This window comes from Carassius auratus, chromosome 14 (genome assembly GCF_003368295.1).
Source record: "Carassius auratus strain Wakin chromosome 14, ASM336829v1, whole genome shotgun sequence".
NCBI lineage: Eukaryota > Metazoa > Chordata > Actinopteri > Cypriniformes > Cyprinidae > Carassius > Carassius auratus.
Genome location: NC_039256.1, coordinates 32257181 through 32268352, shown reverse-complemented (window position 1 = coordinate 32268352; position 11172 = coordinate 32257181). Strand labels below are relative to the sequence as shown.

Genomic DNA, 11172 nt, shown 5'->3' with positions numbered 1-11172 from the left:
GGTTTCCAACATTCTAAAATGGAATGTTGCTTTAACTCTTGCTCACAGAACATTCTGAAATAACGAGAATGCTAGCAAATTATTCTTATAACATAAAAATTACTGTCTTCACCAATAAAGTGTATTTGTTGTTGTGATCCTCGGATGGGTTGTGTTTCTCATTAAAGCTTGTGTTTTAAATCACAGTGACAAAACAAGCACATCGGATGCTCGTGACAGACAAAAAAGCATGAGCGAGATGTGAATGAGAGAAAGGTGATAGTAAATAAAGGACAATTACCAATCAGATAAAGCAGAAGCTGAAGAGATGAATAATCACAGTCAATAGAGGTCAAAGACTCGTCTGAAGCACACACAGATTCTCTCTGTGTTTCTGCTCGGTGTTTGTGTCATCACTCTGAACTCTGAAGTGTAAAGGTCAAAGGTTAACATTGTTCTGACCTCTCATCTCCGTCCTGTCACCAGCACTGCAAACTGAGCAAATAACGACTGTATGCTTGAGGATGATTAAACAGTTTTAAATAACATTGATATCGTCAGTAATATCTCCAGATGAACTCTTCCTGGACTGAAGCAGCTCAGCTTTACTGGATTCTCCATCAATCATGTTTTAGAGTCTCAAATCTAAACCTCAGGATCTTTTGAGGAGCGTTTGTTTCCAGAAGCTTTACTTTCACTGTTCCTCAGCGGAGGAATGATCTTCACAAGCCTCCAGAAAATTTTTCTGACTATTTTAACATTTGTGTGATCATATATCTAGTATTTAATAAGGGACATTTCTAAGTGTATGTTTGTTTTGAATGCGGGTACATGAAGCCCCAGAGGTGTGTGTTTGAGAGTGTGTGTCGAGTCTTATCAGCAGTCTGTGGCTCTTTCACAGCGGTTCAGATTATATCAGTGTGGAGACTGAACGCTTGAGCTCGTCTAACAGCAGTGTGAACACAGTTTCTCACCGCATCACACTTATATACTGCTCCCCTCACGTTTAACAGGTCGGGTCACCTCGCATCAAAACTCTCACGTGATCACTTAAGTCATTTGATCTTGTTTTGATCCTCTGCTGCTCAAAGGTCTTTTCAAAATGCAAGTCCAGCGAATACAAAAAAAGTATTCAATACATCAGTGTTTTAGTCTTTAAAGAACTGTCCCTTTTTCCTTTGTGACACTTCTGTTGCTGGTTCTCAGAGTCAGAGGATCAGTGTCTGGCTGATTATGACACCAGAGAACATTCAGAAATAATGTTTTCATATAGTGTGAACAGCAGAAACCATCAGCTCAAAACACAGACTTATGGGATTGTTTCACACGTCTGACCATATCTATCAGTGACTCTTTAAAACACATTAGTGTGAAACGCCAGCAGAGGAAACGCTTCAAATCATTGCTGTGTTGTAATTCCATTAACTAGGAGGATAATATAATCAGCGCAGCAGTAATGGAGACCAGTGTCTGTCAGAGAGACGAGACGTGTTACTATCACTATCATATCATCTCTGAACAGACACGTCCTTTCATAAAAACAAAGGCTTCACAAGCAGGTTCCCCAAAAGAACTTTCTTTTTCTTAATGTGAAGAACATTTAAGAAATCTAAAGAACCCTTTTCTACAATAAATTAACATTTTGTGCAATGTAAAGATTACATGGATGTTACAGATTCTTCATGGAGCCATCAATGCCATAAAGAACCATTATTTTTCAGTGTATCTATTCATTATTCTTTGCGTTAATTTATTAGCATAGAACAGAGTTTGTTTTAATACAGCACTGGCTCATAAACACATGGAAAAGACATTGTTAGTGAGACCAGTGTTGAGTACTCGAGACTCGGACTCGGTCTTGGACTCGGTCTCGAGACCGTATTTTAATGGTCTCGGTCTTGTCATGGACTCGTGTGCATTTTGACTCGGTATTGACTCGGACTCGAACATATTAGGAATCGGACTTATGCCCGAGTCCACTCGAGTCCCAATCAAAATATTTCATGATTATTACTGTATGTTAATGTTTATTTAAATTGATGTATGTTTGAGACATCCAATGACTGGTGATTTTCTTTTGACGTGAGACGTTAGGCCAGCGACACAATGGATGTGTGGAGCAAGCGTCTCAGCTGCGTGGCGTGTCTGTTTTTAATTCGGCTCCCATGTTAACAGGTTAGATCTTGCAGACTGCCTGCGTGAGACGCACTTAAAACCCGTGCATGCTAGAAATAGAACCGACGCCTATTTTTAACGTGACACGCGTGCATGTTGGAAGCTTTCCAGGCAAAAAAGTAAAATATGTTTATATGTCATTTTGTACACAAATACATATTAATTCATGACATTTTGATATTTGAAAGTCTATAGGTTGGCATAAATTCAGATATAAATGTAATTTAAAAAATAAATTAATAATGAACGTTTTTCAAATATTGCACCTGTCAAACATACTCTATTGTGCCGTCAATACTGTTGACGGTGTCCTATCAGTAGGTGTGTAAAAAAAAAGTTGATATTGTTGTCATGAAGACAAGAGCCTGGTTTTTCGGCGCCCTCCCTCTATGTCTCCTACAGCAGCAGCAGCGCGCCAAGTGCCGCGTGCAGGCACGCTTCTGGTGTGTAAAGACACAGAAAACGCGAAGCAGCCACCACGCTTCTAGCACGCAGCAGAGACGCCACGCAGCCAGTGTGTCACCGGCCTTAAGTTACACTCCTGCCATCCGCCTGTAGTGATCCCGCTTTCCAGGAAGCCACATTGCTACATTATTTCTCTCAACTGTGTTATTTTTACAAAGTAGGACAAAATGGTCACAGAAAAAAAACAAATATCGTTTAATAAACTTATATAATGTATACAGACACAGACTGACTATCTCAACTCTAATCATCTCCCCCCAAAAACATGTCTGACAGAATGCATTGAACTTATATGGCATTTCATCCAGCTTTCTTCCCCTGGCACATACACACTTTTGCATGAAATTTTCCTGGACAGTCACTCGGCTCTTGTATGTATGCCCTTCGTAACTAAAAAAAAACTTGGACTAGTGTGTATTTTACCCTGCATTAAAATGCACCATCCAGTGAAATTAACATTAGATTATCCGTTGCTGTTACAGAAAGTGAGGAAATGGTAACTTTTGTCAGTACCCGCTTCCTCTGCACCAATAGAGAGTGTTTTTAGTCGGGGTGGATTGATCATGAGACCACATCGTGCTTGGTTGGGTAGCTGGATGGTCTCCTCACTTATTTTTTTGAAAGGTAATTATGCCCATCTGTAATCTTCACAACATCTAAAGTGCACATAATCCAAGACATTGTAAGGATATTAGCAGTCATTAGTTAAGCTTCAAGGTTAAAAGTTATGTAAAAGCTGTTACAGTTGAACATTTACAGGTATAGTGGTACAGTAATGTTACTTGTACTAGAAAGGTTATATGGATGTGTATAGTGGTACAACGATGTTATGTGAAAATGAGCACTTAATATTGACAAGTTACAATTCATAATACTAATAAAATTACCTTTACACCACATACTATGTGGCCCTTTTACCCTTTATTGTTTCCACCAAACATTTTACATACTCTTGAAGATTTCTTTAGGTCTGGTCTCAGACCCAATCTCTCTGGTCTCGGTCTTGACTCGGACTCGAACCTTTCTGAACTCGGTCTTGACTCGAACTCGACCCTTTCTGAACTCGGTCTTGACTCGGACTCGACCCTCTCTGGACTCGATCTGGACTCGGACTCGAATGAGCTGGTCTCGACTACAACACTGAGTGAGACACTTTAGGACATAGACTGGGAGTAATGTGTGTTAAGAGCATCGGCCCACTCGCTCATCATCAACAGAGACGGGCTGAGTAACGAGTGTGTGTGTGTGTTTGAGAGAGAGAGAGAGAGAGAGAGAGAGAGATAGAGTATGTGTGTGTGTGTTTGTGTGTGTGAGAGAGAGAGAGAGAGAGAGTGTGTGTGTGTGTGTGTGTGTGTGTGTGTGTGTGTGTGTGTGTGTGTCTGCCCAACAGCACGTATATTGTATTCCAGTTTGCTTACTTATAATATATGACCTAAAAGTAGGTTACATACTCTTTTTGTGCAGAAAGTTAAGATATTTGGGAGTGTGTAGCGAATTTTCCCAGTCTTGCAAAGTAAAATTTTGGACATAATTCCTATAACAAGAATATGATACATTTGACAAATAATTGATTGGAAACGTTTCAAGCAAGAAGATTCAAACACACACATACTAAACATGAATATGAACCCTTAAGCTATTCAATAATTGTTAAAAAGACATACGCAATAACTGATTAGAAACATGATAGTCAGAGGCAATATGCAATCTGTAAAGCACTATACTTATAAATGTGAATTAAATTGAATGAGCCATTGTATTATTGGTGATATTCAGAATTTAAGGACCCATGACGTTGACAAATATGACAATACATCTGAACTGGCCTTGCATTGATGGGACACATGGAGGCTCTATATCTCAGCTGACTTTGAAAGTGTCTTGAAAGTTTCACTATAGGGGTCTTATACCCCCAATTTCCCTGGGTTATCAGTCTGCTTAGACTGTCCATGTTTAATTCTAACCTGACTAGATAAAATCGCAACAACATTATTGTTGCAACAAAACTAGAGTTTGATATAAATGTTACTTCTTCCTTTTCTTCCCCTTCACATTTCACCTAGTGTCACTGTCCGTTTTAGATTTATTTTAGTGCAGACTAACAGCATCATCATCTTCCCCTATAAGAGGAAGCTTCCTCTTCAGATATTTCCTCATTATGCCGTGAAGACACTTGAAGAGAGCAAGAACACAGATCATCACACTCTTCTGCTGGGATTGATTTCTTCTGAAACTGGACTTTAGAGAAATGATGCTCATCTTTGGACCGATGCTGCTGCAAACTGCTGCATGTATATATATATATATATATATAAATTTGTGCTTCTATTCTTCTTTTCACACGATATGGTACAACTATATTGCTGCTAACAGCTCTCTGACTTCCTCTTTTCTCATTTACTTATTTATTTAGCAAATTACATCTCTCTATATAAGTAATAATCCATTATTTGAGTCAAAGTACTATACAAATAAACTTGAATTGAATTAAAGTGCAATTTATTCTTCCAAAAACAATATCAAAATCTTTACATAAAAGGTAGTAAAATAATCAGAAAAAAAACAAACAATCACAACAATAAACAAGGAATTTAAAAAACCTTTACAATTATCTAAGAATCTATTTTAAATTAATTACAACAGTTAAGAATAGAAAATGATAAATAAAATACAGTGCCGTCAGTTCGGACATAGCAAAGTGCTCATTCAGTAAGTGCACAGTTAAACAGATGAGTTTGGAGTCTGTTGTGGCTAAATGTAGCTAATGTTTTAGCATATTTTATGCTTATTTTATTTAGCATATTTAGCAGGCCTCGCTAATAACTTTTGTGTACGCACAAAACCATCCCTGAAAGAGACATACAGTACGTCAATTTCTATGCAAAAGTGCAAAACACAAACATGACGGGAAAATCTGCGCACGTGCACACAAACTCTGACCCATGCGTACAGACTTTTTTTTTTTTTTTTTACAGAACAATTATTTTAAACTGTTTTCATTTGGATATACACATTTACATGAAATATTCCACTCTCATTAATGGAGATAATGTGGTATGCTTTGTTTTAATGACAGTGAGGAGTGCTATGGGTGCACAATAATTCATCTCTTATTCATGATTATTATGTCTTGTTAGTCAGCAGGGGTTTTTATTCTCACCACAGCTAGTTTTTCTCAACTTCCTCTTCTCTCGCAGAAACTGTACAGTAGTTTAATAAAGTTTATTGTTTGCACAGATGAGTGTCAGTCGCTTCTTCTGTCAGAGCAAAAAGTTATTGTGTGACTGATGCAGTGTCACACTCTTCTGCTGGGATTGAGTTCTTCTGAAACTGGACTTTAGAGAAATGATGCTCATCTTTGGACTGATGCTGCTGCAAACTGCTGCATGTGAGTCACTTTCACATCAGACTCATGCTGCTGATCAATATCTCACATAAAAACACTGTAATATGTTACATTACAAAACATTATGCAGTGATCTAGTAATAGAGTTTTCTGTTTTAGCTGTTTAAATGTATTGTTTAGTGTTTAACAGTGTTTTCTTAAAAGTGTAGAGTTGTGGTAATGTGGTAATGTGATAAAGACCCATTAATTCGAAATTAGAAGTTTGTGGCTTTAAATTCGTTATTGAAATCAGGAGTCTGAATTCTTTGCAACCTCATTTATCTGTATAAAATCTCACAGTATAACAGTTTTTATTTTATTTTATTTTTACTGAGCAACTAAAACATATTACTTTAAATTTTATTAAAATTGTGTATTTTATAGTAAACAATTTCTACTGCTTTTCTTTTACACCTTCAAATCCACCCTGTTTTATCTGATTAATTATGTTTATCTGAAAGTGTAACAATGCAAGCAGGTTTTCTGTAAGGGGTAGGTTTAGGGGTTAGGGCATAGAAAATATTGTTTGGTCAGTATAAAATTTACAGAAGTCTATGAAAAGTCACACAAATGTGTGTGTGTTTTGTTTCTCAGGTCTGGAGTTAAACTGCAGTTTTGATCAGTCTGATCCCTGTTACACAGCTCTGGGACACAAACTTAATCTGATGATGGTGCAGGACGCTAGTGAATATGACCTGAAGATACATAAGAGGATATACAACCCACAAGATGATCCACGTTGTAGAGTAAAGAATGGCAGGATGAGGGAATGTGATCTTTATAATAACAGACCTGAAGTGACAGTCATTAATGGGACTCTGATAATAAACCATGTGATCAGAGCAGATTCAGGGAATTACAGATTAACGCTCTCTCACTCAGACGGCTCAGAAACATTTCGAGATCTTCAAGTGATTGTTGAAGGTACAGAAATTACAATCTCATGTTTTCCAAAGATCTCACTCTCATGCAAATGAATCAGTTGAATCTCTGTGAAGGTTTTTATTGCAGCTCATTATTGAATGTCTTGGGGAATTCAGTCAAAGCATCTGTACTTCATGTATTTATTTATTTATTCATAAAAAATCTCATTAAACAAATCTACATTTTAAATGTACAGTTTCATAAATGTTTTATAAACAGTGCATTGCATTCCTTTACATTTTTAATGGTTTGTTATGTTGCTGCCTTATGTTAAACTGCTTTAAAGGGGTCATATGATGCTTTTTTGAAGAGCATTTTATTTTATGTTTGTGATCATTATTTTATGTATACCAGTCAAGCACGGTCCCACCCATCTCACAACGATCATGTTCAGCTGAATACTAATCACCCGCACCTGTTCACCATCAGCAACCTCATCACGGAACAGTATAAAACACTCACCACAGTCCCAGTTCAGCATCAAGCCTCCAACAGGTACGGACCATAGAGTGCCGTCTCCTGAGCGACCGATGCACAGCAGATTTTGTGACATAACGTGTACTCACTTTTGAAACACTAACCTCTGTGTCATCGTTCTACTGCCGCCGGGATTCCTGAGCATTACCCCGTGGCCTGAAATCCAGCAATCTCCCGAGTCTTCTGTGTTTTCTCCAAACTTGCTTGATAGTTTCCGTGTCTGAAAATGAAAGCAACAAGTATAAGCGAATTGTGGCTGTGTGGCTTTGACATATCTGGAAAAGATGTACTCACCTGCTTTCAACCCCGAACTGTGATCCACAGTGATCTGCACTGAATCTGCACCTAAAATCACTGTCTGCTTGCTCTGCACTCACGATCTTGTAAATAAAGCACTGTGCTTGGATTCACTTACCTCTGTCTCTCATCTGTGTCCTGACAGAAGGCTTGACCGACACTGCAATGAACCCAGCGCAGCACGAAGACAGTGTCTCCACAAACTCTGCTCCCATGCTGGTGTACGTCGTGAACACCAGATCTCAAACAGTGCCCTTCTCTGGCTGGGAAGAGGATTGCAATGGGTTTCTGTTGCAATGTTCGCTTGCTCATCAATATCCCATGGAAAGATCCAAGATCTCATTTACCATCCAGCAACTTTCCGGGGCACGATGGGCAGAAGTGCTGTGGCTGGTGAGTGGGTGGAATGAAGAAGATTAAACCCCACCGAAGAGGATGCAGTGACTGGTGAAATTATCAACAAGGGGTATGTAACTTCTCAAACAACACCAATCATCCTCTGTGTTGAAAATATTCATCAGGAATTGTTTGCTCCTTTCGTTCTTGAAAATAGCCAAGCTGAGGTAATTCTGGGCTGTCCCTGGCTCATTCAACACCAACCCGCAATAAACTGGAAAACTGGAAAATTCTGAACTGGGCTTGCAATTGCATAACCACTAGCCTTGCACCCTCTGCCCAACCCGAACCTGTGTCCGTAAAATCTACATCCATTGAAAGACCCAAAGAAAATCTGTCCATTAACATTCCGCTGTGTTATTCATCCTATGCAGATGAGTTCAGTTCTATGGCAGCCTCCAAGTTATCACCACACTGACCTTGGGATTGTGCAATCAATTTGATCTATTCGTTGTCCATCCCAGAACAAATGGCCATGTGAGAATACATCAAAGAGGCACTGAGACAATCAGACCTTCCACCTCCCCAGCTGCCACCAGCTTTTTCTTTGTCTCAAAGAAGGAAGGGGTTAATGGCCCTGCATAGACTATAGGGCCCTAAATAAAATCACAGTAAAATTTAGTTACCCACTCCCGCTAGTCCCATCCTCCCTTGGACAACGCCGCAAAGCCTGCATATTCACCACACTGGATCTCAGAAGTGCATACAATCTGATCAGAATTCAGGAAGGAGATGAATGGAAGATGGCGTTCATCACCCCCGCAGGTCACTATGAATATCTTGTAATGCCGTACAGCATAGTAAACGCCCCTACTGTGTTCCAAAGTTTCATGGACGAAGTTCTCAGAGAGTTCCTGAACTGCTTTGTTCTCGTATACATTGATGATATTCTCATCTTCTCCCACAATCAAATGGAACATCAACGTCATGTCTTGCAAGTGCTCCAATGGCTCTGAAAATTCTCCCTGTTCTTGAAAGCGGAAAAGTGCACGTTTCACCAGACTTCCATCGAGTTCTTGGGTTACCACCTCAGTGCGGAAGGAGTCAGGATGGATGACTGTAAAACCCAAGCCAGACATTAGTTTCTCGTACTTGCCGACCACAAGAATCTCCAGTACTTGAAGGAGGCCAAGGGACTTAACCCTCGCCAAACACGATGGGCTCTGTTTTTCACGTGGCTTCATTTGCAGATAGCCTACCCTCCAGGATCAAAGTAGGACCTCAATGAACAGATCCGTGAGCTATCACAAGACATGCCCGTTCCTCCAGAATGTCCCACAAATAAGTTCTACGTACCTGAAGATCTCTGCACTTCCCTCATCTCCTCCACTCACTCATTCATTGGAACAGGTCACCCCAGCGTCAACAAAACATATTCCACACTTAAGCAAATATACTGGTGGCCAGGAATGCTGAACGATATCAAGACGTTTACTCAGGGGTACAAACTCTGCACTATAAGCAAGGTGCCACGCCAGTTACCCTCCGGAAAACTAGTCTCTTTACCCATCCCTCATCGCCCCTGGTCCCACATTGGAGTCGACTTTGTCACTGACCTTCAAGTCTCAGACGGAAACACATGTATCCTCATAACCATCGACCGATTTTAAAAAGCGTGCAAACTGATTCCTCTAAAAGCCCTGCCTACCACCTTTGACATGGCTGAGTTCCTCTTTGAGCATGTATTCCGCAATTTCGGCATCACTGAAGACTTTGTGTCTGATAGAAGACCCCAGTTAATCTCTCAGATATGGCGGCCATTCTTCACCCTCCTTAATGTCACAATTAGCTTAACTTCCGGTTACCACCCACAGACAAATGGACAAACTGAGCAAAAGATTCAGGACATCAGCTGTTTCCTCAGAACGTTCTGCCACTCCAACCAAAATCTCTGGAGCATCCACTTAGTCTGGGCAGAATACACGCAAAATTCCTTCTGACAAGCATCCACAAACATCCAAACAACAATGAAAAAGTTTGGAATCAGGCACATCTCCACCTTCAGCAGGCAATAAACCGACTATTTGCTGATACTCACTGCTGCCAAAATCCCACTTACCAACCTGGACAATTGGTATGGCTCTCCACCCGTGACGTTCGATTGAAGCAACACTGCCATAAGTTAAGACCAAAGTAAATCGGTCCCTTCCCGGTTGAAAAACAAATCAGCCCGGTCACTTACCGACTTCACTTACCTGCCCAGTATTGGATACACCCCACCTTTCATGTCTCCCTATTAAAACCCCTTCACTCACCTGTTACTGGTCCCTCTGTAGACCCGGTCCCTGACGAAAACCCCCCAGTACCACCCGTAGAAGCCGAGCCCATCTACGCGGTAAAAGAGATACTGGACACCCGACGTCGTAGTGGGCGACTCGAGTACCTGGTAGACTGGGAGGATTATGGTCCAGAAGAAAGGAGTTGGGTACCTCGTCATGATATCCTTGATCCCAATATGCTCACCAAATTTCATGCTCAGTATCCAGGAAAACCAGCTCCACAACCCTGCGGCAGACCCCCACAACGTCGGAGAGCAAGGTCCCCTGGCGTGGACCCTGGAGGATGGGGTAATGTCAGGGACCAGTCAAGCCTGGTCCCATCCATCTCACAATGATCACGATGTTCACCATCAGCAACCTCATCACAGAACACTCACCACAGCCCCAGTTCATCGTCAAGCCTCCAACAGGAACGGACCGTAGAGTGCCGTCTCCTGATCGACCAATGCACCGCAAATTTTGTGACGTAACGTATACTCACCTTTGAAACACTAACCTCTGTGTCTTTGTTCTACTGCCCCCAGGGTTCCTGAGCATTACCCCGTGGCCTGAAATCCAGCGATCTCCTGTGTTTTCTCCAAGCTTGCTTGATAGCTTCCATGTCTGAAAGTGAAAGAAACAAGTACATACTCACAGTAGCTGATTTAGAAGCACCAGATTGTCGTAGCAAAGTCAGAATGACCTCCTCCCCTAGGTTCGTGAAACAGTTGTCCATAAAATGCGTTGCTTTTCTGTTGTGAGTAATCTTACAGGTTCCTAAATTCATCTAGTTTTGGAAGGCCAATGTGGTGAGGG

General features: G+C 40.7%; 1 protein-coding gene across 2 annotated transcripts in view; it reads left to right on the top strand.

The window, feature by feature from the left end:
* The first annotated feature begins 5858 nt into the window (after positions 1-5858).
* Positions 5859-11172, top strand: part of LOC113114360 (uncharacterized) — a 575280-nt gene continuing 569966 nt past the window's right edge. Inside the window, exons 1-2 of one of the 2 annotated variants that reach the window (XM_026281273.1) lie at positions 5859-6007; positions 6599-6928. In XM_026281273.1, coding sequence (XP_026137058.1) covers positions 5965-6007; positions 6599-6928 — 373 coding nt within the window. In that variant the 5' untranslated portion in view covers positions 5859-5964. The remainder of the gene's footprint in view (positions 6008-6598; positions 6929-11172) is intronic. The other variant, XM_026281274.1, reaches the window with a different exon arrangement.